This window comes from Melospiza melodia, unplaced genomic scaffold (genome assembly GCF_035770615.1).
Source record: "Melospiza melodia melodia isolate bMelMel2 unplaced genomic scaffold, bMelMel2.pri scaffold_51, whole genome shotgun sequence".
In the NCBI taxonomy this organism is placed as follows: domain Eukaryota; kingdom Metazoa; phylum Chordata; class Aves; order Passeriformes; family Passerellidae; genus Melospiza; species Melospiza melodia.
The window spans coordinates 3,183,953-3,210,789 of record NW_026948797.1 but is presented as its reverse complement, the minus strand read 5'-3'; the positions used below and the strand labels follow the sequence as shown (position 1 = coordinate 3,210,789).

The 26,837-nt window shown below is 50.9% G+C and overlaps 1 protein-coding gene across 1 annotated transcript in view; it reads right to left on the bottom strand.

The window, feature by feature from the left end:
- Positions 1–437: 437 nt before the first annotated feature.
- Positions 438–26,837, bottom strand: part of SLC4A8 (solute carrier family 4 member 8) — a 30,313-nt gene continuing 3,913 nt past the window's right edge. Inside the window, exons 2-25 of the mRNA XM_063147868.1 lie at positions 23,477–23,558; positions 21,669–21,803; positions 21,137–21,272; positions 20,289–20,449; positions 18,655–18,840; positions 18,041–18,129; positions 17,773–17,930; positions 17,355–17,442; positions 15,766–15,912; positions 15,514–15,605; positions 14,564–14,738; positions 14,171–14,304; positions 12,686–12,931; positions 12,490–12,595; positions 10,863–11,024; positions 10,142–10,255; positions 9,535–9,696; positions 8,745–8,996; positions 7,086–7,154; positions 4,279–4,452; positions 3,296–3,433; positions 2,194–2,291; positions 1,669–1,772; positions 438–739 (exon numbers count right to left, since the gene is read on the bottom strand). Coding sequence (XP_063003938.1) covers positions 1,685–1,772; positions 2,194–2,291; positions 3,296–3,433; positions 4,279–4,452; positions 7,086–7,154; positions 8,745–8,996; positions 9,535–9,696; positions 10,142–10,255; positions 10,863–11,024; positions 12,490–12,595; positions 12,686–12,931; positions 14,171–14,304; positions 14,564–14,738; positions 15,514–15,605; positions 15,766–15,912; positions 17,355–17,442; positions 17,773–17,930; positions 18,041–18,129; positions 18,655–18,840; positions 20,289–20,449; positions 21,137–21,272; positions 21,669–21,803; positions 23,477–23,558 — 3,192 coding nt within the window. The 3' untranslated portion in view covers positions 438–739; positions 1,669–1,684. The remainder of the gene's footprint in view (positions 740–1,668; positions 1,773–2,193; positions 2,292–3,295; positions 3,434–4,278; positions 4,453–7,085; positions 7,155–8,744; positions 8,997–9,534; positions 9,697–10,141; positions 10,256–10,862; positions 11,025–12,489; positions 12,596–12,685; positions 12,932–14,170; positions 14,305–14,563; positions 14,739–15,513; positions 15,606–15,765; positions 15,913–17,354; positions 17,443–17,772; positions 17,931–18,040; positions 18,130–18,654; positions 18,841–20,288; positions 20,450–21,136; positions 21,273–21,668; positions 21,804–23,476; positions 23,559–26,837) is intronic.

Here is a 26,837-nt window from a genome sequence, read left to right as displayed (position 1 = left end):
GCATAGCATTCTTTAATAGAATATAAGTACATAAAATAATAAATTAGCCTTCTGAGAACATGGAGTCAGATTCTCATCTCTCACCTCGTCCTGGGGACCCTCATAAACTCAACACCACCAGGGATTTTATTTTTAAGCTTCCCTTATGGTCATTTTGGAGCTGACTAAAAAGGGACATTTCTGGATTTTACCGCTCTCAGGCTGGTGGCAGAGCCTAAAAAGAACCCTCAAAAAAGATTGAAAAATGGAGCACAGGAAGCTTTTCCTTTGTGCTATCCTGAGTGCTCAGGAGTGGTTCATTCCAATTTCTGAGACGCTCCCAACACTGTCCCACCATGGAGAGCATCCCCTCTTGTACCAGTAAGAGACAGAAGTTATCCAAAGGAGGATCCCAAACCAGCCCGAAAGGAGGAGAAGGCGCCAGATTGAGCAGGGAATAGTTTTGTACATTCAGTGTTTATATTTGGAAAAAAAAAGAAAAAGGAGACGAAGAATTCGAGATTAAAAAAATAGAACTGATGGGAAGCGGTAGCGGAGCCTCCACCACTGCACAACACACGCACACGAGGACACACGAGGCTGGACAACACGGACCCCCGGGACGCAGCAGCCCGGGGGGAACGGGAAACTCTGCATGGCTTTGTGGGACCCCTCGACTGGGAAACGAGCCGCTCCTCCGTGTCTGCCTTGGCACATCCCTGAGTCACACTCCTGCTCCTCGACGGCGGCATCGAGGCGCCTGGACGTGGGCATGGGGGAAAAAGGGGAAAGAGGGAGGGTGTCATCAGTGGGAGACACAGAATCAGAGATCCAGGGAATTGTTCAGGTTGGAAAAGGTGTTTGAGATCATCAAATCCAACCATTGACCACCATGTTCACCCCTGGCCATGTCCCCAGGTGCCACATCCAAGTTTTTGGAACTCTTCCAGGGATGATGGCTCCACCCCTGCCCCATGCAGCTGTGTCATGGACAACCTTTCCACAAAGGAATTTTCCCCAGTATCCAACCTGAACCTTCCCTGGTTAATCTGAGGCCATTCCCTCTCCTTCTGTTGGGAGCCATGTTCACCCCTGGCCATGTCCCCAGGTGCCACATCCAAGTTTTTGGAACTCTTCCAGGGATGATGGCTCCACCCCTGCCCCATGCAGCTGTGTCATGGACAACCTTTCCACAAAGGAATCTTCCCCAGTATCCAACCTGAACCTTCCCTGGTCAACCTGAGGCCGTTCCCTCTCCTCCTGTCCCTGTTCCCTGGGAGCAGATCCTGAATCCCCCCGGCTGTCCCCTCCTCTCAGGGAGTTGTGCGGAGCCACAAGGTCCCCCCTGAGCCCTTTTCTCCAGGCTGAGGTTCTTTCCCAGCTCCCTCAGGAGCTCTCCAGACCCTCCTCCTGCTGCTCCAGCCCTTCTCCAGCTCCACTCCCAGCTCTGGAGATGCCCCCAGCCCCTCAAAGCCTCTCAGGGTGTAGGAACCCAGTCTGATCCCAGGATTCCAGGTGCAGCTCCCACACTTCCCTGCAGAGAGGAGCTGGTGGCCATGGTCCTGCTGCTGGTGGCCATGGTCCTGCTGCCTGTCCCCAGGAGCGTTCCCCTTGCCCAGCAGCACTGGCCAGAGCCCAGAGGGGCCGTGGGCCTGTGCTGTCCCCACAAGTTCACAGCTGAGCCTTTACCTCCTTCCTCCTGGCTTCAGAGTGTTTCTGTGTTCATGGTCAGAGCCTTCCACACCGTGGTCTTGGACATTTCATCCGAAATGTTGATCTCGGAAGGATCAGCCCTGCAAGGAATGTTCCAGATGGTTTTCCAAGAGGATGGGTCTGATCCCACCAGGAGCACTGGGAGTGGCCAGAGGAACAGGAGGGCCTGGACAACCAGAGCTCAGCTGGTGGGGATGGTTTGGCTAGATAAGGAATTTTGGGAATCAAGGCCCAGAGCTGCAGACCCACAGCTGGTGTTTTGTGTTTTCCCCTGTGACCTCTCAGATGGGAGCAGATCCCAGGAAACCACTGGTGATGTAGTTTTGGGATAAAACAGGAATTATTCAGCCATTGTGGGGTCAGAGCTCTGTGACCTCCTAAATTTCCAGTAAATTGGGATTTTCCCACTAAGATGATTTGGGATAAATCTGCAAGTGGAGAAACCTGAGCCAGACACTTCCCACTGATCCTGCCAGGGGTCCTGACCTGGGGGGTCTTTACCTGTCATTGCTGGGCTTTGGGGTGTCCACCCTGCTGGTCTTGCCCAGTTTCAGCTGAACAGAATTCGCAGCAGCTGCTTCCATCATTTTCTGGGACTCCTGAAAAGAGACAAGTCAAGTTCTCTCTCCTTGATCCAAGACAGAAAAAATGAAATTCCAGTAAAAACCTGGCAGGCTGCCCTCTCCTCTGACCCACAGCACCTTTAGCAGCAGGTAAAGACCTGTGTGTGTGTTTGGGGTTAGTGACACTGCTGAGAGCAAACCTTCACAGAAATATATAATTATTTTTATTTTAAGGCTCATTTTAAAATTATAACAATGTCTCTGTTCCAGTTTGAAACTCTCAGAATTTAGGGAAAATGTTCAGGATGTGGGATCCAGGCTGTGAGATCCGTTTTACTCGGTTCTGATGTTCCCAACAGCTGCTGCCCAGAGGAGCTGTGGATTCCCCATCCCTTCCCCAGCCTGTCAGGGCCCAAGGCCAGGCTGGACGAGCCTGAAGCACCCCGGGATAATGGGAGATGTCCCTGACCAGGGCAGGGATGGCACTGGCTGGACTTTAATGTCCGTTTCCACCCAACCCATTCCATGGCCCTACAATTCCATGATCTAAGGATGAGCTGTGACAGGAACAGGGAATCTCACAGCCCAGAGGAAATGTCGCCATCATATTTTCTAGAAAAATCCCCTTGCCCGGGATTCTTCTCCTGGGAAGCTGAGAAGACTCAGAGAAAGAGGAAGACAATATTATCTCATTTGCTTCTCCTGTGTTTTGCTGCTTTGGAATGTGGTTTGGACATTGTTTACCAACAGGTGATTGTTTTGTTGATTTCATGTGAATTGTTTTGACTTATTGGCCAATCACAGCCAGCTGTGTCGGGACTCTGGAAAGAGTCATGAGTTTTTCTTTAGTATCTTTTAGCCTTCTGTCTGTATCCTTTCTCTATTCTTTAGTGTAGTCTTACTATAGCATTCTTTTATATAATATAGATCATAAAACAATAAATTAGCTTTCTAAGAGCATGGAGTCAGATTCATTAATTCCTCCCAGTTACAGGGGACCCTGAAAATACCACAAGGAGATTCCCAGCTCCTGGCGTTACCTCCTCTTCTTTGGCTTTATTTTTGGCATCGTCCAACTTCTTCTTCTTGCTTTCTGGCATGAGGTCATCCAGGAAGCTGAGCTCCCGCTTGGAGAAGCACAAATCCATCACTTTCCGGACAAAAACAAGAGCCAAAACCTTCAGGAAGGAAAGGGGAGATGGGTGAGGCCAGAGATGGTGCTTCCATCCTTCCAGAGCAGTGAGCAGCAGGGGCAGTGAGGGACGCCGGCAGCACCAGGAATACTGGGAACACCAGGGATACTGGGAACACTGGGAACACTGGGAACACTGGGAATACTAGGAACACTGGGAACACTGGGAATATGTGAACACTGGGAAGACCGGGGATACCTTGAATACTGGGAACGCCAGGAATACTGGGAAAACTGGGAACATCAGGAACACTGGGAGCACCGGGAATAATGGGAATACTGGGAACACCGGGAACACTGGGAACACTGGGAGCATTGGGAACACTGGGAAGACCAGGAACATCAGGAACGCTGGGATACTGGGAATACTGGGAACATTGGGGACATTGGGAACACTAGGAGCACCGGGAATAATGGGAATACTGGGAACACTGGGAACACTGGGAATTATGGGAATACTGGGAACACTGGGATACTGAGAATACTGGGAATACCGGGAACACTGGGAACACCAGGAATACTGGGATACTGGGAACACGGGGAGCATTGGGAACACTGGGAACACTGGGAACACCGGGAGCACTGGGAATACAGGAACACCAGGAACACTGGGATACAGGGAACACCAGGCATACTGGGAACACCGGGAACACTGGGAACACTGGGATAGCGGAAACACCAGGGATACTGGGAACAGTTTGAACACTGGGAGCACTGATAACACTGGGAACACCAGGACCACTGGGAAAACCAGGAACACCAGGAACACTGGGATACTGGGAAGACTGGGAACACTGAGGAAACTGGAACACCACAAACGCCGTCCCTCACCATCATGGGGAAGATGATGGCAGCGCGGGAAGCTTTGATGGCCCAGAGCAGCACGAGGCAGAGCAGCTGGATGAGCGTGAACAGGTGCACCTTGCGCAGGGGCACATGGCGCAGGTAGATGAAGTCGGGCTGGTGCTTGGCCGGCATCCAGAACAGCTTCAGGCGGTCAAAGAACTGCAGGGAAAAGAGGGCACTGCTGGAGGAGTGATAAAACTGTCTTTTGTATCTTGAAAAAGAAACAAGCTGTCCCAGATTGCAAGGCAAGATGTATTCTATTTGCCATCTGTATGGCAGTTGTCTTTTGTCAAGTGGGCAGTTTTTCCTCATCTCTTCCGCAATCCCTCCTCCCTCGGGAGGGGACACCTGCTGATAACAGCTATTGAATGTCACTGCCTGGCTGATAAGAACTACAGCATCCCATTGGGAGATGGGAGCCCAGAGGGAGGAGCCAAGCATTCTTACCCAGATATAATCTGGAGGTTCTGGAACACCAGCACGGCTTCTCCACTGGATTCCCCAGAGGAACAGCAGCTGCCTCTTCTTCCCCTGGATCTTCAGAGGAAGACTCCACCCTTCTCCAGAAGCCCCTTGCTCCAGCAGAACCACCCCTGACACTGCAGGAGGGCTGAGCCACAATTCCAATGGGACTGCTGCCAACACCCCGACCCACAGGGTGTCAGGTTGAGTTCTGACTCTGTCAGTGTTGTTTTAGGTTACTGCATTGTTTATTTTATCCTTTAATTTTCTTCCCTATTAAAAAACTGTTGTTTCCTGCTCCCATATGTGTTGTCTTAGAGCCCCTTAATTTAAAATTTATAGCAATTCAGAGGGGTGGGGAGGGTTTACATTCTCCATTTCAGGGGAGGCTCCTGCCTTCCTTAAAAGGCACCTGGCTTTCCAAACTAAGACAGAAGCTTAGAAGTTTCTCTCTTTAATTAAGTGAAAAGACACTTCATAAGACTTAAGACACTTCACTTCAAACTCAAGGATAGCTAATTAGACAAGAGCTAAAAAGTCTCGCCTAAACAATTAACTAGAAAAAGACATGAACAAAGAAACTAACTGCTTTTGTAAAGTGTTTTTACTAAGAGCAAGAATGTCTAACACTTAGCTCAGCTTTTCTGTTTGTTATTTTGCCTTTTATTAAACTTTTTTGTTTCCAACCCTGCAACAGAAGCCATCCTGCTGATTTTTATGCCTCCAAAAGTAGCTAAGCTATCTTAAGTGTGTTTTAAGTCCCCTAGAGCTCATTAGACCTAGCTCAAATAAGTTATACTAACACACTGCCACAGTTCCTGCAGCTGCTGGGATGTGGAGATTTTCGGAGCAAGGAGAAATCTGGGATCCCCTTCTGCTCCTCCTGGGACCAGCACCTGCTGTCCCTTCGCTCCATCCAAAATCCACCTGGCTTTGCCCACCAAATTCCGAGTTATTCCAGGGTTTTCTCTGGTCAGCATCTCTTGGTCCAGAGAATCCCCAGCAAGGATTCCCACCAGTAGAATTTCCTTCTCTTCACATGAATTCTGCTATTTTCCCATCACCAAACACCAACCTGTCCTAACACCTGAAACAGAGAGGGCTGAACTGGTTCCTCCCAGTGCCAAACTGAATCCTCCCAGTGCTGAACTGGACTCTGTCAGCACTGAACTGGGTCCTCCCAGTGTCGAACTGGGCCCTCCCAATGCTGAACTCGGTCCTCCCAGTACTGAATTGCCCCTCCAATGCTGAACTCGGTCCTCCCAGTACTGAACTGTCCCTCCCAGTGCCGAATTGGTTCCTCCCAGTGCTGAACTGGTTCCTTCCAGTGCTGAACTGGATCCTCCCAGTACTGAACTGGACTCTCCCAGTGATGAACTGGTTTGTCCCAGTGCTGAACTGGGCCTTTCCAGCACTGAATTGGGCCTTCCCAGTGCTGAACTGGGTGCTCCCAGTACTGAACTGGGCTCTCCCAGCACTGAATTGGGCCCTCCCAGTACTGAACTGGGCTCTCCCCGTACTCAACTGGGCAATCCCAATGCTGAACTGCCTCCCCCAGTGCTGAACTGGGCTCTCCCAGTACTGAACTGGGTTCTCCTAGCACTAAATTGGGTTCTCCTAGCACTGAACTGGGCCCTCCCAATGCTGAACTCGGTCCTCCCAGTACTGAATTGCCCCTCCCAGTGCCAAACTGGTTCCTCCCAGTGCTGAACTGCATCCTCCCAGTGCTGAACTGGACTCTCCCAGTGATGAACTGGTTTGTCCCAGTGCTGAACTGGGCCTTTCCAGCACTGAATTGGGCCTTCCCAGTGCTGAACTGGGTGCTCCCAGTACTGAACTGGGCTCTCCCAGCACTGAATTGGGCCCTCCCAGTACTGAACTGGGCTCTCCCTGTACTGAACTGGGCAATCCCAATGCTGAACTGCCTCCCCCAGTGCTGAACTGGGCTCTCCCAGTACTGAACTGGGTTCTCCTAGCACTAAACCGGGTTCTCCTAGCACTGAACTGGGCCCTCCCAATGCTGAACTCGGTCCTCCCAGTACTGAATTGCCCCTCCCAGAGCCAAACTGGTTCCTCCCAGTGCTGAACTGGATCCTCCCAGTACTGAACTGGAGTCTCCCAGTGCTGAACTGGGTTGTCTCAGTGCTGAACTGGGCCTCTCCCAGCGCTGACTGGCTTCTCCCAGTGCTGAACTGGGTCCTCCCAGCCGTAAAAACTTCCTGAGCCTGTACCCACCATCCCTGACAAAAACCATTTGAATTTCCTGTGCTCAGAGACGTTTTTCCCACCCCAAGGCCTTCAGGAGAGGAAATTCCCTGGAGCAGCCGTACCTGGATTCCTCGGAGTGACGAGACCCCCATGTACAGAAAGACCCCATAAAGGACTGGCATCGGGATAAACTGGGGAAAAATGCAACAATTAATGGCTCCAATTTCATTTGCAGCATTGCCACACTCTCCCATCACTCCTTTCTCAGGTGCTGCCTGGAGATTCCCAACTTTCCCATGCTGAATTTTATCCAGCACAGGTTTTGTTCTCTGGGTCAGGCTGATCTTTTGACTCATTCCATCAGAATAATCCTCTTTTCCAGAGAGGCTGGAGACAAAGAGGGGATTTCACCCATCAGGAGCACATTTCATCTATCTGAGACCTCCTGTGGGGGGTAAAAATGATCTCGAAAAAACTCTTGTGGGAATGCATGGAAGTGACATCTCCTTTGAGCCTAGAGGTAGGATTGTGTCTGCTTTGAGCCTGAAGATGGGACTGGGTCTGGTTTGAGGCCTGGAGATGGGATTGGGTCTCCTCTGAGCCTGGAAGTAGGACAGTGTCTATTTTGAGCCTGGAGGAAGAAATGGGGCTGGTTTCAACCTGGAGTTGGGAATGGGTCTCCTTTGAGCCTGGGTTGTGTCCCCTTTGAGCCTGGATCTGGGAAATAATACTCAGAAATAATTTTAAAATTTATTATTTTTGTGACTGAGTCTCCTTTGAGCCTGGAGCTGGGATTGTGTCTCCTTTGAGCCTGGAGGTGGAAATGGGTCTCCTTTGAGCCTGGAAGTGGGACTGTGTCTGCTTTGAGCCTGGAGATGGGATTGTGTGTTTGCTTTGAGCATGGAGTTGGGATTGTGTCTGCTTTAAGCCTGGGTTGTGTCTCCTTTGAGCCTGGGTTGTGTCTCCTGTGAACCTGGAGCTGGGATTGTTTGGTGAAAAGAAGGGGCAGGGAAGCCTGTGGGGGGAACTCTGAGGGTTCAGCTCCTGGGAATGGCTCTCTCAAGGCTCTTGGGGGAGTGAACTGAAAGTGCTAAATTCTAACCCAAAGCTGGGGTGGATGGGTAGAGTTTGCATGGCCATGTTTGGGGAGCAGGGATGGATTCTGTGAGAAGCTGCTGGAAGTTTCTTGCATGTCTGGCAGAGCCAGCTCCAGCTGGCTCCAGGAGGGACCTGTTGGAGCAGTTTGGGGAGAGCTGTCTGCCATGGGATGGACTCGGGTTGGAGGAGAACCTGGAGAAGTTCCTGGAGAGCTGTGTCCCCTGGGAGGGACCAATGGGGAAGGAAGGAAGTTTTTAAGGTTTGGTTTTAATTCTCATTATCCTGCTGTGACTTTGTCAGTAATAAACTCAATTAATGTCCCTAATTCCAATGGTTTTTCCCATGATCATGACTGATGAGGGATCTGTCCCTGTCCTTATCTCAAGCCATGAACCTTTGGTCTATTTTCTCTCCACTCCAGCTGGGAAGGGCAGGGATGGACCAGCTTTGGTGGGAACCAGCCAGGATCCCTCTCACTACAGAGGGTGTGGAGGACAATCCCAAATTAAGGGATTCGTCCTGTTTGCTTGGCTTGAGCGCCCCAAGCCGGGTCTGAAGGGCTGGGAAGTCACCAAGGCTGGTTCCCATCCTGCCCTTGGCATCACCTGGGGGAGAGAGGCCCTAATTTCACATCTCCCCCCAAACTCCTGTGGGTCGCCAGGGGGTTTCCATCCCGCTCTCACCTTGAGCACAGATGTGAAGAAAACGGAGCAGCCCATGAGCACGAAGATCATCAGGCCAGTGACCCTCTGCTCCCGGATGCCCAGGAACTTGGGCTGCTCGCCCGGCGCGGAGCAGTCGGACTCCACCTTGAGGCTGTTGACGTGGGTGATGGACAGGACAGTGGCGGCCACGAACCAGGGTAGCCCCATCACCGAGCACACCCCCAGCATCACGGCCACCATGAACAGGTCCAGGTGGTACCCGCAGCCTTTCTGGGGAGCAAAAGTGGAACAGGAGCATCCCTCAGGGGCAAGGGCAACACCATGGGTGGGGCTCAAAGCCTGCTCAAGCACAAGTCAACTTCTGGAAAATTTAAATAAGGTTTGAAATAAGAACTGAAAAAAAACGTGGATTTGATGTCTTGCATAAAAGTCTGGCAGGATCAGATAAAGTGGGTCTGGAGGGTTTGTACCGTCTCTGCTTCTCAGAAATAATTTTAAAATTGATTATTTTTTCATTCATAAAGAAATTCCCACCACTTGCAGGCAGGACATGGCTCTGAGTGATCCCTGAAGCTAATTGAGATCACTTCCCCAGCTGCCACTAACATTTGAAAAAACACCACCCTTCTACACTCCAGTATTCCTTTGCTGTTCCCAAAAGTTGCCATCCCCTCCCTGTGTCCAGGAGAGCTCCTGGCACACAGCCTGGTGTTATCCCAAACCTTCCCAAAGCGTCTGGGACAGGAGCTTGTCCCAGGCCCACAGCCTGAGCAGGGTGGGCAGGGGGTGACCCCCTGCAGCCCCTCACCTTGAGCCTGTGCTCCTTCCTGTTGACGATGACGGCCGTGATCTGCTGGTCCATGAAGATGAGGATGGTGCAGAGCAGGGCCGGGATGAGCGCGGCCAACACCGTCCACCACGGGTTGGGCCCAATGGGGTTGATGAGCCACCCACGGTCATCCCTGGTGGGCTGCAACAGAGGGTGAGATCAGCTCCCAGCCAAAACCCTTCCCTGGCCTCTGTTCCCCTCCATCCCTGTGTCCAAGCATTTCCCATTTCCCTTCATGTCACCCTCTCCCAGGGGGCTTCTCAGTGCCAGTGTCATCTGTCCCAGAGTCCCCTCTCCCCTGGATTTGGGGCTGGCTTCCCAAAAGACAGGAAGGAATTGATGACTTGGATGTGGCAGAGGAGATGCTGAGACCACCGGCAGCTCCTCCAGCCCAGCCCTGCTCTACTGGTTCTCCTGTCCAGTGTCTGGTTTTGGGGCTGTATCCTGATTTCCAGGGAGATCGATGCTCTTGGATGTCGAAGAGGAGATGGTTCCACCACCAGCACCTCCTCCAGCCCTGCCCTGACATCACCTGGTGGCACCTGAGGTGCCGAAAGCCTTCTCCACCAATCCCCAACCCCGTTACCTTGAACACGTGGGGGACGTGGAGCTTGGGGGACGGGATCCCGATCCCAAGGTCGATGAGCACCATGATGACAATGGTGAGGAACACAGCAAAGTCACTCACTGTGGCTCGGACCTGGGGCGAGAAACCGGGGCTGAGAGGGGCCAGGACACGAGGTGGGAAACCTGGGGACACCCACAGAGCTGGGATTGTTAATCCCTAAAATCCCTCCATTCCAAGGACATGCAGCCAACTCCCCTGGGTGGATGGTGCTGCCACATTGGACATCTGGGGATCTGGTGTGGGACAGTAGAAAGAGTTAAATTAGGGGGAAAACTCAAATTTTAATTCAGACGTTAACAAAAATACCAAAATTGAGGAAGGTGCCACGCTTGTGGGTAAAATGGGGATAAGGCACTGAGGCATCATTCATTCCTGTTTTTCCATGGCAACCCCTCATTTGAATGCCACTCCAGAAAATGATGCTCAGAAGGGGAAGAGAAATAAATAACTTTGGAAGAGCAGATTTCCCACTGCCTGAGCCAAAAACCATCACTCTGGAACAGGTTGTGAGGCGGGTGGGGAATGCCACAACCTCTCCGCACTCATGGAAACAAGGCAGGGACACCCAAAGTCAGCGTTTCCCTGCCTGGCTGAGCGGTGGCCAATCCTTCAGTGCTCCAGGAATGGCATTTTGGGAAAGGAGCATGGAATCCGCCCCCAGCCACCACCTTCTACCTACTCTGGTTGGGAAGTAACGGCTGGTTTTAAACTTCTTCAACAAACTTGACAGGACAAAGGTGGAGAAGAAGAGGATGCAGCACCAGAAGAGGACGTTGGGCGCGTAGGGGCCGTTGTGTCCGCAGGCAGGTCCGTGGAACTCCCCATGCAAGGAGCGACATTCCTGGAGAAACAGAGCATCAGGACACAGAGGAAAACCGGGATAACAGGGGGGTGGAGGGTCTTGGTGCAAGATCTGTGATCCTGCAGCTGCCATAGGAGTTATAAATATGAATATATGAATATATTATAAATATATCAGCATGATGTAAATATGTACATATTTATATATAAATAAATAGAAATATACAATATAAATATTATTATATTAGAATATAATAATATAAATGTGTTACTATTTACATATAAATATGAATATTTATAAATATTATATAATATATACAATATAATATATACAATATACAATATAATATATAATATATATTATATAATATATAATATATATAATATATATAATATTATATATTATATATTATATATTATATATTATATACTATATACTATATATTATATATTATACTACATATATATGTATTTATAAATATAAATATTTCAAAGAGAAATAACTAGAGATATATAAAATATATAAATAGTATTAAACATAATGTGTTATATAAACATGTAGATGTTCATGTATTTAAATATTTAAATATTTCTATATTTATATAATGCAAATATGGGCAGCAGCAGCTGAACAAGTGACACGTGGAGCTGGAAATACACAGAGGGGAGCAGAGGCAGGATGTGGTGGGACACCATAGACCCATGGCACATCCTCTGCTCCACCATGGCTGAGGAAAACACTGGGGGAGGAGGAAAAGATGCAAATTTGTGGATAAAGAGGGACCAGGGAAGGAGGGCTGGGACAACCATGGGATGGAAAAAGAGACAAATTGTCCCTTTGCAGTCGGGGCTTTCAGAACAAGGCCAAAAGGGGCTGCAGATGTCTCAGAGAGCCCCCATCCCACACCTGGGCTCTGCTTGCAGGAACAATCCCTGTGGGGCTGCTCAGACATGCAAATTTATGCGAGACCCTACAGATAGCAGGGCCTGGAGTCATTAGGAACCAATTAAGGGAGCCAATCACTGCCTCCAGGCAGGAACTTCAGTCCTTCAAATGTTCCAGAAATCAAAGCACCCCCTTAACCTTGATCCAGGTCCCACAAAGCTGAGGGGGACAGTTCTTGTCCCTGAGGTTGGGGACAAAGTGAGCTGGACCAGGTGGGCTGGACCAGGGGGGCTGGACCAGAGGGGCTGGACCAGGTGAGCTGGACCAGGTGGGCTGGACCAGGGGGGCTGGACCAGGTGAGCTGGACCAGGGGGTCTGGACCAGATGGACTGGATCAGGTGGAGTGGATCAGGTGAGCTGGATCAGATGGGCTGGACCAGGGGGGCTGGACCAGGTGAGTTGGACCAGGTAGGCTCGGCACCCCTGGACTCTCCTTCCCAGGACCAAGCAGGCTAAAAGTACCCATGATATTTAAGCAGGGACTTCTCAGAGCACAGCCCTGAAGAAGGTGGCTCTGGCACCTGGCCTCCCTGAGGCAGTGGTGGCCCAGGGCACTTACGGTCACTGTGAGGTTTCCCCAGGTGATTCCCGACATGTTGACCCCGTTGCTCCGCCAGATCCGCAGGGTCTCGTTGCTGGGATGAGCTGGGGGCTCACACTTACAGCTGGAGGGGGGAAACCAGGACAGGGCTGAGGGAACAGCACTGGGACAGACCCAGAGGCACCTGAGGGAGGGTGAGGAGGAGAACACCCACTAATAGATGGTGAGGAGGTCCAGCTTGCTGTGCATGTGCACGGGGAAGGTCTCCCGCAGGTGGCTCAGCTTCTCCAGGGCCTCGTAGATGAAGATGATGCAGATGAGGGAGGCGAAGGCCTCCTCGGTGAAGCGGGTGATGTAGCACACCAGGGAGCTGGCGTCCGTGGCCACCAGCACCACGCAGAAGAACGCTGTCCAGAGCCCGATGCACGTCCGCAGGGACAGGTAGGAGAGCGTGTAGTCCCTGGAAAAGCACAAAACCTCCTGGGGGAAAGGCCAGCACGGGCCTCAGAGCCAAGCCTTCCTCCACAGAAAATTAGGAGCAATGGGAGAGGGTGTGGAGGTTGCAGGTGGTAAGTGAGGTTTCCATGTCCTTGAGGTTGCAGGGTGTGGGTTGTCACAGACATCTTTTATGGAAAACCCTTTCCTTAGGATTTTTTCCTCCTGAGAAGCTGAGAGGCCTCAGGAACAAAATGTAAACAATGGTTATCTGCTGCTGTGGAATGCAACGGGTGGATCTGTGATTGGTCTCATGTGGTTGTTTGTAATTAATGGCCAATCACAGCCCAGCTGGCTCAGACACAGGGTCTGAGCCACAAACCTTTGTTATCATTCTTTCTGATTCTATTCTTAGCTAAGCCTTCTGATGAAACTTTTTCTTCTATCCCTTTAGTATAGTTTTAATGTAATATATATCATAAAATAATAAATCTAGCCTTCTGAAACATGGAGTCAACATTCTCGTCTCTTCCCTCATCCAAAAACCCCTGTGAACACCGTCACAGTGGGTGGAGAAGCCAAGTGTTTAATTAGCATGAATTGATGTGTTCTTAATGTCTTGAAGGCTGATTGAGGTTGTGGAAGCTTCTCCCATTTTCCCCAGAGCCACGACACCAAAACCAGTTCGGTTTGCCCTGGTCACCCACAGTCAGCTTGGGGGTGAACGAGAAGTTTAATTCTGGTGAGGGGGGGGTCATCCCACACCAAAGTCACCAAGATGAAAGGACGATCATAGAAAAGAGCTATTTCCTAGGAAAAGCTCCCACTTGCTCAATAAAATCAGCAAAACTCAAAGTATTCAATTTGAACTAAACTACATGGAGATTTGCACAAAATCTATTTCTTCTTCCAGCAAAAACCAGGTTTAGAATTTTGTACTCAGTGGAAAACAAACCCTCCATTATTCCCAAACCAGAGTGATCCGTTTCACCTTCCTTGGGCATCCATCCAGAGCCTCTGGTTCCTCCTCCTCCAACTGCTTCTTTACAACCCTAAAATCCCAAATTACCCCAAGCCAAAAACCCCAAATGGCCCCCAAGCTCAAGGATTCTCACCCTTCCTGTGCAACAGCAGCAGCAGGAGACCTCTGTGACCCAGCAGACAACTTAAATCTGACAATTCCCACCGAGAAAATTAGAAAAACATCTCCTCCCTGCCCCCCCCAAAAAAATCTTTCCCCCAGAACTGAAGACAAACATCTCACTTGCAGAATTTGTAGAGAATCTTCTCAAAGACCAGGACGGGTCCAGTGCTGCCGAGGATGGTGAGGGGTTGGCCAGCAAAGAGAGAATAAACCACACCCGTCATGGATGCTCCCAGCAGTGACTCCATGGCACTCTGGCAGGGAAGAGAGGGAGCAGGGAGCAAATCAATCATTAGGGATAAAAAAACCCCGAAAACCCAAAGGAAATTCACAGCTAAGAGATTTCCAAGGTTGTGAAGCGGGTTGGGTTGGAAGGGACCAGCGGGTTGGGTTGGCAGGGGCTGGTTTGGGCTCCAAACGCTCCCCACGAGCAGGGACACTCCCCACCAGTCCAGGGGGGTCCTTTTGGGGCGTCTCCCCCTCCCCACGCTCCCTACAGAGAGAGGAGCTCACAATGTGGCCGTGGGTGGCCTCCCCCAGCAGGCCCCCGAAGGTGATGACGGGGGACATGCAGGCACAGTAAAGGAACAGGAAGGACGCCAGGCACTGCAGGCTCAGACCGTCCCTGAAGTCGCTCCAGAACCACGGCGCCTTGCGCTTCACGTCCAGGACCAGACCCCCAAAGAGCCTGCAGGGAGGGAGGGAAAACCAGGCTGTTCTCTTGGAGAGCACCTTTGGTTTCCTTTGGGCAGAAAATGCCCTCACCTGGAGGTGTTTGCCCCTGCCCCAAAGCCAGGAAACCCTGGTGTGCTGATGCTGGGGCTGGGCCACCTGCCTAGGTGTCCCCCCTGCCCAGGTCTCCTCCCTGCCCAGATGTCCCACCTTCCCAGATCTCCCTCCTGCCAGCTCTCCTCCCTGTCCAGCTCTCCCACCTTCCCAAACCTCCTCCTCCCTGCCCAGGTGTCCCCCCCTACCCAGATCTCCCACCTACCCAGATCTCCCACCTGCCCAGATCTCCTCCCTGCCCAGATCTCCCACCTGCCCAGATCTCCTCCCTACCCAGATCTCCCACCTGCCCAGATCTCCTTACTGCCCAGGTGTCCCTCTTGCCCAGATCTCCCACCTTCCCAGACCTCCTCACTGTTCAAATCTCCCCCCTGCCCAGATCTCCCATCTTCCCAGACCTCCTCCCACCTGTCCAGGTGTGCCCCCTGCCCAGATCTCCCACCTTCCCAGATCTCCCACCTGCCCAGGTCTCCCACCTGCCCAGACCTCCTCATTGCCCAGGTGTCCCTCTTGCCCAGACCTCCCACCTTCCCAGATGTCCCCCCTGCCCAGCCCAAGGTGACAACGTGGGGCCCTTTCACTGAACCAGGTGACCCCAGAAGCTGCTGGAAGGGGAGGTGCCTGCTCAGATTTTGGGGGAAAAACAGAAGAAGGGCCCAAACCAGGAGAGCTCCCACCTCCCAGTCCGCTCCAGTTCAGGACCGCTGTGTTTCTCTGGTTTGCTGTGGGAAGAACTCTCATCCAGAGCTCCCGGCATCTTCCTCTTTTCCTGTGAGCACGGAATTCAGCTCTAAACTGGCATTTTTCAGGTACTTCATTAACCACCAGCTTGTTGTGCTCCTGGCCTGGGTGTGGCTGTGCCAAACTGGGAATCCCAAGTTTAGCAGAATTTGGGGTGTTGCGCTGCCTGTCCCCCTTGCAGCACCCACCTGGGAGGGGACGTTTTTGGGGGGCTCAATCCGGATGGATGGGTCCCACTCTCCCGGAGGCAACACCGTGACCTGATCCAGGAACTCATCAATGCCAGCCACGAGGTCAGCCCGGTCCTTGGCTTTGTAGGCAACATCGTGGAAAACCTGCCCAGAGGAGACCCCCAGTGAGAGCACAACCCACCCCAGGTGTCCTCACCTGGGCAGCTCCCCTTTGGCTATGGCAGGATCATCTTCCCCAAATCTCCAGCTGGAAATGGCAGCTGGAAATGTTCCCCCAGCAGGAAGAATCTGAGCATTGTGGTGCTTGTAATCATCTCCTCCATGAGGTCACCGTCCCTCATGGCTTTGAGGAGAAGTTCTCCCACCCTGGCAGTGCCGCCCCTGGGATGGTGCCAGCCCTGGGTGTGGGGAGGATGAGGTGCAGGATGAATCCTGGGTGGGATTTCAGCCCAGCTCCTCATGGCCACACTGGAGGTGTTGGCTCAGAGGGGAGAAGTTAGGGGTGACTTAGAGGTGACCTTATTGCCCTCTTAGCAGTGACCTTATTGCTCTCTTAGAGGTGACCTTATGGCTCTCTTAGAGGTGAACTTATTGCTCTCTACACCTTCCTGAAGGGAGGTTGGAGACAGGTGGGGTTGGTCTCTTCCACCAGGCAGCACTGACAGAACCAGAGGACACAGTCTCAAGCTACAACAGGGAAGGTACAGGTTGGATATTAGGAAAATTTTTTTCACCAGAAGAATAATAAAGCACTGGAATGCTATTCCCAGGGAGGTGGTACAATCACCATCTCTGGATGTGTTTAAAAAAAGACTGGAAATGGCACTTGATGCTATGGTCTAGTTGAGGTGTTAGGGCATAGGTTGGACTTGATGGTCTTAGAGGTCTCTTCCAACCTCATAATTCTGTGATTCTGTGATTGATTCTGTGATTCTGTGACAGCCTGAGTGCCAGGAGAGTGCTACATTTTGACCTGAGGCCGTGGAGAAGGCTTCCAAAATCGGTTGGTAGCCCTGAGATTACGGGTGGGCGGTTGATTAGAAATGTGTAAAATCACTTTCCTGCCAAAATCCAGCAGGCAGAAACGCAGGGATGGGGCTTGGGACGGAGCTGGAGGGAGAAGTGGGGGCTGAGATTGGGTTGGCACAAAGAGCAGATGTTGGAGCTCTGGGTGCTGAGGATTTTAGACTTTCTGTGCTGACACGTGTTTAAAGAAAGACTGGACATGGCACTTGGTGCTCTGGTCTAGTTGAGGTGTTTGGGCATAGGTTGGACTTGATGATCTTAGAGGTCTCTTCCAACCTCATTATTCTGTGATTCCGTGATTGATTCTGTGATTCTGTGAAGTTCTGGCCTGGGCAATGCCACCACTGGGGACAATGTCCTGGGCACCCCCTAGGGAAGGATGGGATGTGGGATGCACCCAGAGGGGATTTCAGCCCCCGGGATTCGGGGTGATGTAAATCTCTCTGGTTTGGGGTGTGAAGGAAGGGCTGGGACAGCAAATCCTCTTCCTCACTGCTCCAGGGACAGACAATAGTGAAGAACCCCAGAAGTGACCCGAGATCCCCCTTATCTGATCCCACCTCATCCGTCATGGTGGTGGCCATGGACCTGCCAATCTCGTGGTACTGATGGGCTTTTCCTCCTGGCCCCAGCAGAACAAACAGGAACCTGGACAAGGAAAACCAAACTGAGAGAAGGGAATGTGGTATCTCTCCAAGAGCACCCAGGGAAACCCCTGGGCCCTCAAGAGGAAACACATTGGTTCCCCACCTCCTCAATGGATTTAATTGCTCACCAAAACCAATCACAAATCTCATTTTGGGGCCAATTTCATTGAAATTAGTTCATAGGTTTCAAAAATCCAGCATGGAGGGAAGGTGAGGAGTGGCATGGGAGAAACACGCAGCTCCCACTTGTTCCCTTGGGCCCCAAATCGTGGGGTGATTTCAGGTGGGTTTGGGGTTTTTTTGAATAAAAATTTGTGCTTCTCCTTCTGACCTTGTTGGGATGGGAACTTCTGTCATTCCCGACAGGAGCACGGCCGGGGTCAGGCGGACAAAGGCCACGAGGGGCTGGTGGAGGAAATCCAGCTCTCCCACCAGCACGTTGGACGCCTCTGCTCCGCTGGGGATCTTCTTCATGAAGTGCAGCTCCGCCTGGGCAGGACCAGCCATTCTCAGGGAATCCCCCAAAAACGAAACCCTCAGGGGTCCCCCAAGGTCCCTCTCACCCCCCTGGAGGAGTGGGAGAGGTGCAGGGGTCTCACCTTGCTCAGGTCCATGGCACTGGTCTCAGGGGTCACCCCATTTTTAGCTTCTGCAGTGGTGGGAGAAGGGTGAGGGGTGAGGGTTTGGGCTGTGAGGGAAGAGAAAAACACTCAGAAAGGGAGGAAAAGGAGGAGTTGGGGTGTTTGTTATTTGCCAGAACAAGTCTAATGGGGGCAAAGTCACCCAGAAACCCCCATGTGGTGCCAAAGCCTGGAGAACACCTCACCTGGTGTCAAATCCCTGGAGAAACCTTCACCTTGTGGTAAAGCTTGGCAGAAACCTCCAGCTGGTGCTAAAACCTGGCAAAAACCTCATCTGACCTCAAGTCCTGGAGGACTTCACCTGGTGCTTCCAAACCCCACAGAACCTCACCTGGCTCCAAGCCTCACAGAACATCAGCTTCCTCCAAACCATGCAGAACCTCACCTAGTTCCAAGCCCCACAGAACCTCACTTGGTTCCATACCTGCAGGACCTCACCTGTCTCCAAACCCCACAGAACCTCACCTGGCCCCAAACCACACAGAACCTCACCTGGCTCTAAACCATGCAGAACCTCACCTGGTTCAAACCATGCAGAACCTCACCCAGCCCCAAACCCCGCAGAACCTCACCTGGCTTCTCCAGCAGGTGCAAGTCCTGTTTCTTGCTGACATCAGCGAAGGAGCGCACGATGGGCAGGAGGTTGTTCCTCTTCCTCTCGTTCTGGTGGTGGTGCTTCTTCAGCAGCACCTCCCGGACCTTGGCCCGCGTGCGCTCGTCGAACTCCGGCGACGGCTCCTGCTGGGCCAGGATCAGGTCTGGGGGGACAGGGACACCAGGTCAGAGCATGGACCTGCCCGGCCTGAGCCACTCTGCCCCTAAAGCCCTGAACCCTGGTGTGTGGAGGGAAAATGGAATCAGAGTAATGCGAGGAAATGGCTTGGAGTGAGTAATTATTGAACAAGGGTCAGCTCCTAGGGAGAGCCAAACAGCCAGGTTCTGAAATACTCAAAATGTGCAGGATGTCCTCCTTTTTTGCTGCAGAACATTCTCCCTTTTACTGCAGAATATTCTCCTTTTTGCTGCAGAATACTCTCATTTACTGCAGAATATTCTCTTTTTTTGCTCCAGAATATTCTCCTTTTACTGCAGAATAGTCTCCTTTTTGCTGCAGAACACTTCTCCTTTTTACTGAGAAAAGTAGAGGAAAAAGTAAAGTAAAGTAAAGTAAAGTACTGCAGTAAAAGGGAGAATATTCTCCTTTTCCTGCAGAATAATCTCTTTTTTTACTACAGAATATTCTCCCTTTTACTGCAAAATATTCTCTTTTTTTGCTGCAGAACTTTGATCCAGACTCTCTCTAACCCTAAAATCACTTTCCAAAGGATCCCACACTGCCAGCAAGAGGTGCACACCTGGAGCCCACTCCCATTCTAGGAACTCGTCCCAGATTGCAAGTCAAGATGTGTTCTATCACCATCTGTATGGCAGTTGTCTTTTGTCAGTGGGCAGTTTTTCCTCATCTCTTCCACATCCACTCCTCTCTCAGGAGGGGACACCTGCTGATAACAGCTATTGAATGTCACTGCCTGGCTGATAAGAACTACAGCATCCCATTGGGAGATGTGAGCCCAGAGGGAGGAGCCAAACATTCCCACCCAGATATAATCTGGAGGTTCTGGAACACCAGCACAGCTTCTCCACTGGATTCCCCAGAGGAAGACTCCATCCTTTCCTACAGGATCCCTGCTCCAGCAGAACCACCCCTGACACTGCAGGAGGGCTGAGCCACAATTCCAGTGGGACTGCTGCCAATAGCCTGACCCACAGGGTGTCAGGTTGAGTTCTGACTCTGTCAGTGTTGTTTTGGTTTACTGCATTATTTTATCCTTTTATCTTCTTTGCCAATAAAAACTGTTATTTCCTGCTCCCTTATTTGTTGCCTGATAGCCCCTTAATTTCAAATTCATAGCAATTCAGAGGGGAGGCGAGGGTTTACATTCTCCATTTCAGGGAGGCTCCTGCCTTCCTTAGCAGGCACCTGGCTTTCCAAACCGAGACAAACTGTTATTTCCTGCTCCCTTATTTGTTGCCTGAGAGCCCCTTAATTTCAAATTTTATAGCAATTCAGAGGGAGGGGGTTTATATTTTCCATTTCAGAGAGGCTCCTGCCTTCCTCAGCAGACTCCTGTCTTTCCAAACCAAGACAGAGCCCCACCAGGCCAGCTGGGAGCCCCAAGCCCCGGTCAGGATTTCCCCCCGGTACCGGCGATGTCCTCGACGCTGGTGGCGCGCACGTCCAGCAGCACGGTGCCGTTGATGATGCAGCTGCGCAGCTCGAAGAGGCTGTGCAGGGACAGCGTGGCCACGTAGGGTTTGCTCCAGCGCTCGCCCCCATCCTCCACGTCCTCCTCGAACTTCAGCCACCTGTGGATTTGACCAGAGAGAAAAGGGCTCCAGCCCTGCAGCCCCTCGGATAAAAGCGTGGAGTGGCTGGAGGAAGTTCCTGCAGCTGGGAAAGTTCCATGTCCTAGAGAACTCCTCTGCCACCACAGCTGGCAGCAGGGATCACAGAATCCTGGAATATCCTCAGCTGGAAAGGGCCCACGAGGATCACAGAGTGCAACCCCTGTGCAGGACACCCCAACAATCCCACTTAGAGCTGTCCCTGGCCTCTGGAAACATGGAATCAATTCCAGAGGTGGAAGGGACCCATGAGGATCACAGGATCATGGAAACTCTGGAATTGGAAGGGACCTATGAGGACCATCAAGTCCAACTTCTGGCTCAGGATAACCCCGAAACTCCCACTAATCCCCAAACCAAGCATTCTCTGACCTCTAGAACCATGGAATCTCCTAAGTGGGAAGAGACACATGAAGATCATCAAGTCCTATCCCTGGCCCTGCCCAGACACCCCAAAATCCCACCCAGAGATTTGAGTCTGTGTCCCAGAGAGCTTTGTCCAAACACTCCTGGATCTCTGTCAGCCTTGAGGCTGTGACCATTCCCTAGGGAGCTGTTCCAGCAGGGGAAGAACCTTTTCCCAATGTCCAACCTAAACCCCTCCTGGCACAGCTTCCTGTCATTCCCAAATCTCAGGGATTTATTTACCTGGCCGTCTCCTTCCACTCGGCATCCTCCCCCTCCTTCACGCAGATCTCATCCAGCTCCGTGAACAAGTCATGAGGAACGTGCTGCTCATCCTCCTCGGTGCCCAGAATGAACTGGACCCGCTGGGATGGGGTGTCTGGGGACAGGAGGAGATTCCCCATCCCATTTCTGAGCCTGGATCCATCCCAGCACACTCACATTCCAGTGGCATCACTGGGATCAGTCCAGCCATAAACGCTGGCCTGGCCTCTCTCCCACGGCTCCCTCTGGGCTCTCACAGGGGAAGGTGGAGCCTCCATCCCATAAGGATGGACTGCTTTCCTTCCCCACACCTCCAGTTTTACACCAGAATCCCTAAATCCATTATAGATATTTCATTTTATTTTATTTTATTGCAAAATCAGAAAAAATTTGGAAAAAGGAGAGCCTTGCTAAAAAAACAAAGCCACTTTTCCTTGGTAAAACAGCCCCACAAAGTGTCCCCAGGGACCTGGCTTGGCAGTGGCGTGGTGGGCACCCCAGCATGACTTACAGTGGTATCCCTGCTCGGCGGGCACCGCGTCCTTCTCGCGCTCCCGTTTCCGGTGCTTCTGGCTGTGGGCGCGGTGGTGCCGGTGGCTCTGGCGCACCAGCGGCATCCGCACGCCCACGTACAGGGTCCGGTGGCCTGGGAAAACAGGATGGTGGCAATGTTGGTGGCTCAGCCAGCACAGCCACCGCAGGAGGAGGTCACAGAGTCAGGGCAGCTCCTCAGGGACCCGCAAGGTTCAGCCAGGACCCACACAGGACACCCCAATGCCGAAGATTGCCATGCAAGATGTTTTCCATTGCCATCTGTATGGCAGATGACCTTTGTCAAGTGGACAGTTTGCTTTATCTCTCTCTGTGAGTGACCACATTCACACCTCTCCTGGGAGGGGACATCTGCTGATAACAGACTATTGAATGTCACTGCATGAATGATAAGAACTATAACATCCCATTGGGAGATGCTCCGCCCAGAGGGAGGAGCCAAGCATTGCTACCCAGATATAATCCAGAGGTTTTTGAGACACCAGCGCAGTTTTCTCCACTGAATTCCCCAGAGGAACAGCAGCTGTCTCTTCTTCCACTGGATCTTCAGAGGGAGAATACATCCTTCTCTACAGATCCCCCTTGCTCCAACAGAACCACACCTGACACTGCAGGAGGGCTGCAGCCACAATTCCAATTGGACTGCCACCAACACCCTGACCCACAGGGTGTCAGGTTGGGTTCTACTGTACTGCATTGTTTATTTTATCATTTTAATTTTTTTCTTTTCCCTGTTAAAGAACTGTTATTTCCTGCTTCCATATTTTTGAGAGCTCCTTAATTTAAAATTTATAGCAATTCGAAGGGGTGGGGAGGGTTTACATTCTCCATTTCAGGGGGGGCTCCTGCCTTCCTGAGCAGACTCCTGTCTTTCCAAACCAAGACACCCAAAAGTCCCACAGCAACTTCCCTCAATGTAAATTTCAGTGGATCCCTGACTTTGACAGACTTGTCCTTTTTTCCAAGCCCATTTTACTCAAGCTTCACACCAAGGGATAGTTTGGGGTCACCTAAATGTGCCCTGAAAGCACCAAAACCCTTCTCAAATTCCAGCCTGGACTGGACGACACCACCACCACCACGCCTCAGATTTGCTCATTAAGCAGGAGATAACACAATAATTAGAGTTTTGAAATCTTTTTATGGCAGAAGGCGAGAAGGAAATATCAAAGGAGCTCCATGACAATGAACTCTAGGGGGGAAACAGGGAATCTGCACCACATCAAATTATTCTCCTGCCCTCTCCAAGCCAGGAGCAGCTGCTGTGGGAAAAGCAGATGGGAATTATCCAACCCCATGGACACATTTCACACTGGGCCTCCATCAGGGCTTTAAAAGCCGTTGCAATAAAAAATAAATCAATAATTTGTTGTTTAACCAAGAACCTCAACAGATTTTGCTGCTCTTGATGCGACACCAGGCAAGGGACATTTTTCCCAGGGCTTGGTGGCTCCTCCAGCAGGATCTCAGCAGGATCCCAGCAGGATCTCAGCAGGATTTCAGTGGGATCCCAGTGGGACCTCAGCAGGATTCCAGTAAGTTCTCATCAGGATCTCAGCAGGATCCCAACAGGATCTCAGCAGAATCCCAGGAGGATCTCAACAAGTTCTCAGCAGGATCTCAGCCAGTTCTCAGCAGGATCTCAGCAGGATCCCAGCAGGATCCCAGCAGGATCTCAGCAGAATCCCAGCAGAATTCCAGCAGGATGTCAGTAAGTTCTCAGCAGGATCTCAGCAGAATCCCAGCAAGCTCTCAGCAAGATCTCACCTTCCAGCTCCTCCTTCTCATAGTGGATGTTGACCACATTGCTTGTCCTGCCCTGGTCAATCACGGCCTCTTCATCGTGTCTCTAAAGAGGACAAGAAGGGAAAATTTGGTGATGGGTCTGTGGAGCTTCCTGTCCATCCACAATTCCATGAGGATCACGGCTTCTCCTCCAGGCACAGCCCAACACACAAGAATTTGTGGAAGGTTCTTTTCCCAATCCCAAATAAACCCATCCGTGTTGTACACGATGGGAGTCTGGAATGGTTACTGTGGGGGGAGAGGGACCTCAGACCCAAATTTGGGCATTTCAGACCTAAAAGTACTCAACTCTTTTCTTTGTTTTTGTAGTTGATTTCTTAAAAAAGGAAAAAATATACAGGGATTTCCAAGCTGGGGGGAAAGAGCCACTTTTGGTCTCATTGTGGCTCCTGCTGAACTCCCTGGGTGGCTCTTGGCCACAGGACGTGGTCACCAATGACCTCCAAATCTTTCAAGGTTCTGCAGAGGCTCAGGCTCCCCTTGGTGCGAGTTCCCCATAGAAAACAGCATTTCCCATCTTTTAATTGAGATTTCTGAGCAACCTGGGCTCATGGGAAATACCCCTGTCCATGGCAGAGGGGTGGAGCAGGATGGTCGGATGGTTTTCCAACCCAAAACATTCCATGATTCTTTCATGCTGCAAATACTAAAGGAAGGAATCACCACTGCTCACCTGCCCCTTCCTTGTGCCCCCAGATAACCCAAGAAAACCAAAATGCCATCATCTGTGCAAACAAACACCCTACAATGCCCAACAACCCATATTTTCTGTCAATTTCCCAATTATTCCTCATTTAGAGGCTCCAAAGGAAGGTTTGGGACGATTGGGTGTATGAGGTCCAACCTCGTCTTGATGCCGTTGTGGCAACCGAAAATGATTCAAACAACAAAAAAAACACATCCAGATTTCAATTCCTGAAACTGAAGGTGGAAAAGGAGCAAAATCCTGGGGGAAGTGGGGGAAAAGAGCCACTTTTGGTCTCATTGTGGCTCCTGCAGGACTCCCTGGGTGGCTCTTGGCCACAAGTCGTGGTCACCAATGACCTCCAAATCTTTCAAGGTCCTGCAGAGGCTCAGGCTCCCCTTAGAAGGATCTCCCCATGAAAAACAGCATTTCCCATTTTTTAACTGAGATTTCTGAGCAACCTGGGCTCATGGCAGGTATCCCTGTCCATGACAGAGGGGTGGAGTAGGATGGTCCGATGGTTTTCCAACCCAAACCATTCCATGATTCTTTTATGCTTCAAATACTGAAGGAAAGAATCACCACTGCTCACCTGCCCCTTCCTTGTGCCCCCAGACAACCCAAGAAAACCAAAATCCCATAAAAATCTATGCAAACAAACACCCTGCAATGCCCAACAACCCATATTTTCCATTAGCACCCCAATAATTCCTCATCTAAAGGCTCAAAGGGAAGGTTTGGGATGATTGGGTGCATGAGGTCCAACCTCACCTTGATGCCATCACAGAGACCAAAAATGATTCAAACAACAAAAATCACACCAAGATTTCAATTCCTGAAACTGAAGGTGGAAAAGGAGCAAAATCCTGAGGCAACTGGGGGAACTGGAGGAGCTGCTGGATGAAATTCCAGGAACAAGAGCTCCCCCATGCTTGGGGAACCAGCTCAGATCAACCACAGCTGGAATCTGTAAGGAAAGTTTCCAACCCCACCAGGCAGACACTGCCCTTGTATTGACAATGATGCCATGAGGTGATTGGAAAATGGAGAATAAATAATGGACTATGATTTCAGGTGGATATCAGGGAATCTGTTCCCCCCAAATTCCTGCTTTAACCAAAGGATGGAAACCTTCAGGTCCCTCCAGGCATGGGTGAGTTTGATAAGGAAGAGGAGCAAATATTCCTGCTGGGAATGATTGCTGGTGCCTGAGCACCAGTTCCAGTGTCGCTTCCTCTGCCTGCTCTGGACCTGGCCTCCCCACGTTGCCCAGCAGCCGGATTTTCCTGCGCCAGTGGCTCTTCCGTCCTCGCTCCAGTGACATCCATCACCACCCTCCTGCCCTTCCCAGCTCCCTCCAGAGACACCAAAAGGGACTAAACCCACTAAACCCAACCCTGGAAAAGGCACAGGGTGAAAGGGTTTGATAGATCGCAATTTTAAATGGGAATTTTAATAAAGTGGCAAATTTGAGCACATCTGTGGCAGTGAACAGGATTTCCGTCCTCGCTCCAGTGACATCCATCACCATCCTCCTGCCCTTCCCAGCACCCTCCAGAGACACCAAAAGGGACTAAACCCCAGCCCTGGAAAAGGCACAGGGTGAAAGAGCTCGATAAATCACAGTTTTAAATGGGAATTTTAATAAAATGGCAAATTTGAGCACAGCTGTGGCAGTGGGAGTAAACAGGGATTTGAGAGGGGCAGATTCAATCCTCCCTCAATTCAAGGCTCTTTCTCCCCAAAAGGACATTTTGTCAAACCTCCCCTCCTGCACTCCAGGGAAGCTCCAGCAGGATTTGGGGGAGTTTTCCCTCCCTCAGGGGACGAACAGCCCCAGCAGAGCCCCTGGGACTCTCCCAGAAAGGGTCACATTGTCACTGCTGTGACCTCATGGTTGCCTTCCCATCCAGGCCATTCCTTCATCCTCGTGTCCATGCCCAGTTTTGGGGGACTCCGGTTGGATCAGGGGTCAGAATCCCTCAGGACAAGGTGGCACCGTGTGCCCCTCAACTCCAGAGACAAAAATGGATAGGATCAGAATCCAGAGTTCCAAACCCAGGATTATTTACACTCCCCAAAATTCTCCACACTCAGAAAACACTGAGGAGGAGAAGAACCCAGCTCTGGTTTATGGAAAATTCTCCAGAATGAGGTGAAAACACCACATCCTGCCAGGGGAAGAACAATCAGCATTGAGGTGTATTTTAAACCCAAATTCCCAAAGAGCAAGTGAGGTCCAAACTGTCAGGAAAAGAAACATCATGGGCAGGGCTGGGTTCCATCCCAGTTTCCTGCAGAAAATCTGGGAATTCCTGGAAGGTCTCGCTTTGGCACAAGCTTTCTATAAGCTACAAGGACATAAAATTTGGTGGGTGATTGGTTGATGATTTACCATCATGGGTTGTATATTTGTTTGGGTTTTTTGGGCGAGGGGGTTAGTTCTGGGGTTAATTCTATGTCTTTGGGGGTGGTTGTGGAGTGATGATGGTGGTTGTTTTTTTAATAATAGGAAATGTAGAGGAAGGTTAATTGAAAGTATTGATGGTAAGTGATTTGGATAATGTAGGGATATAGGGTTTAATTATTTGATGAAAGAAAAAAAATGTCAAGATAAAAAAGTGAGGCACAAACTGT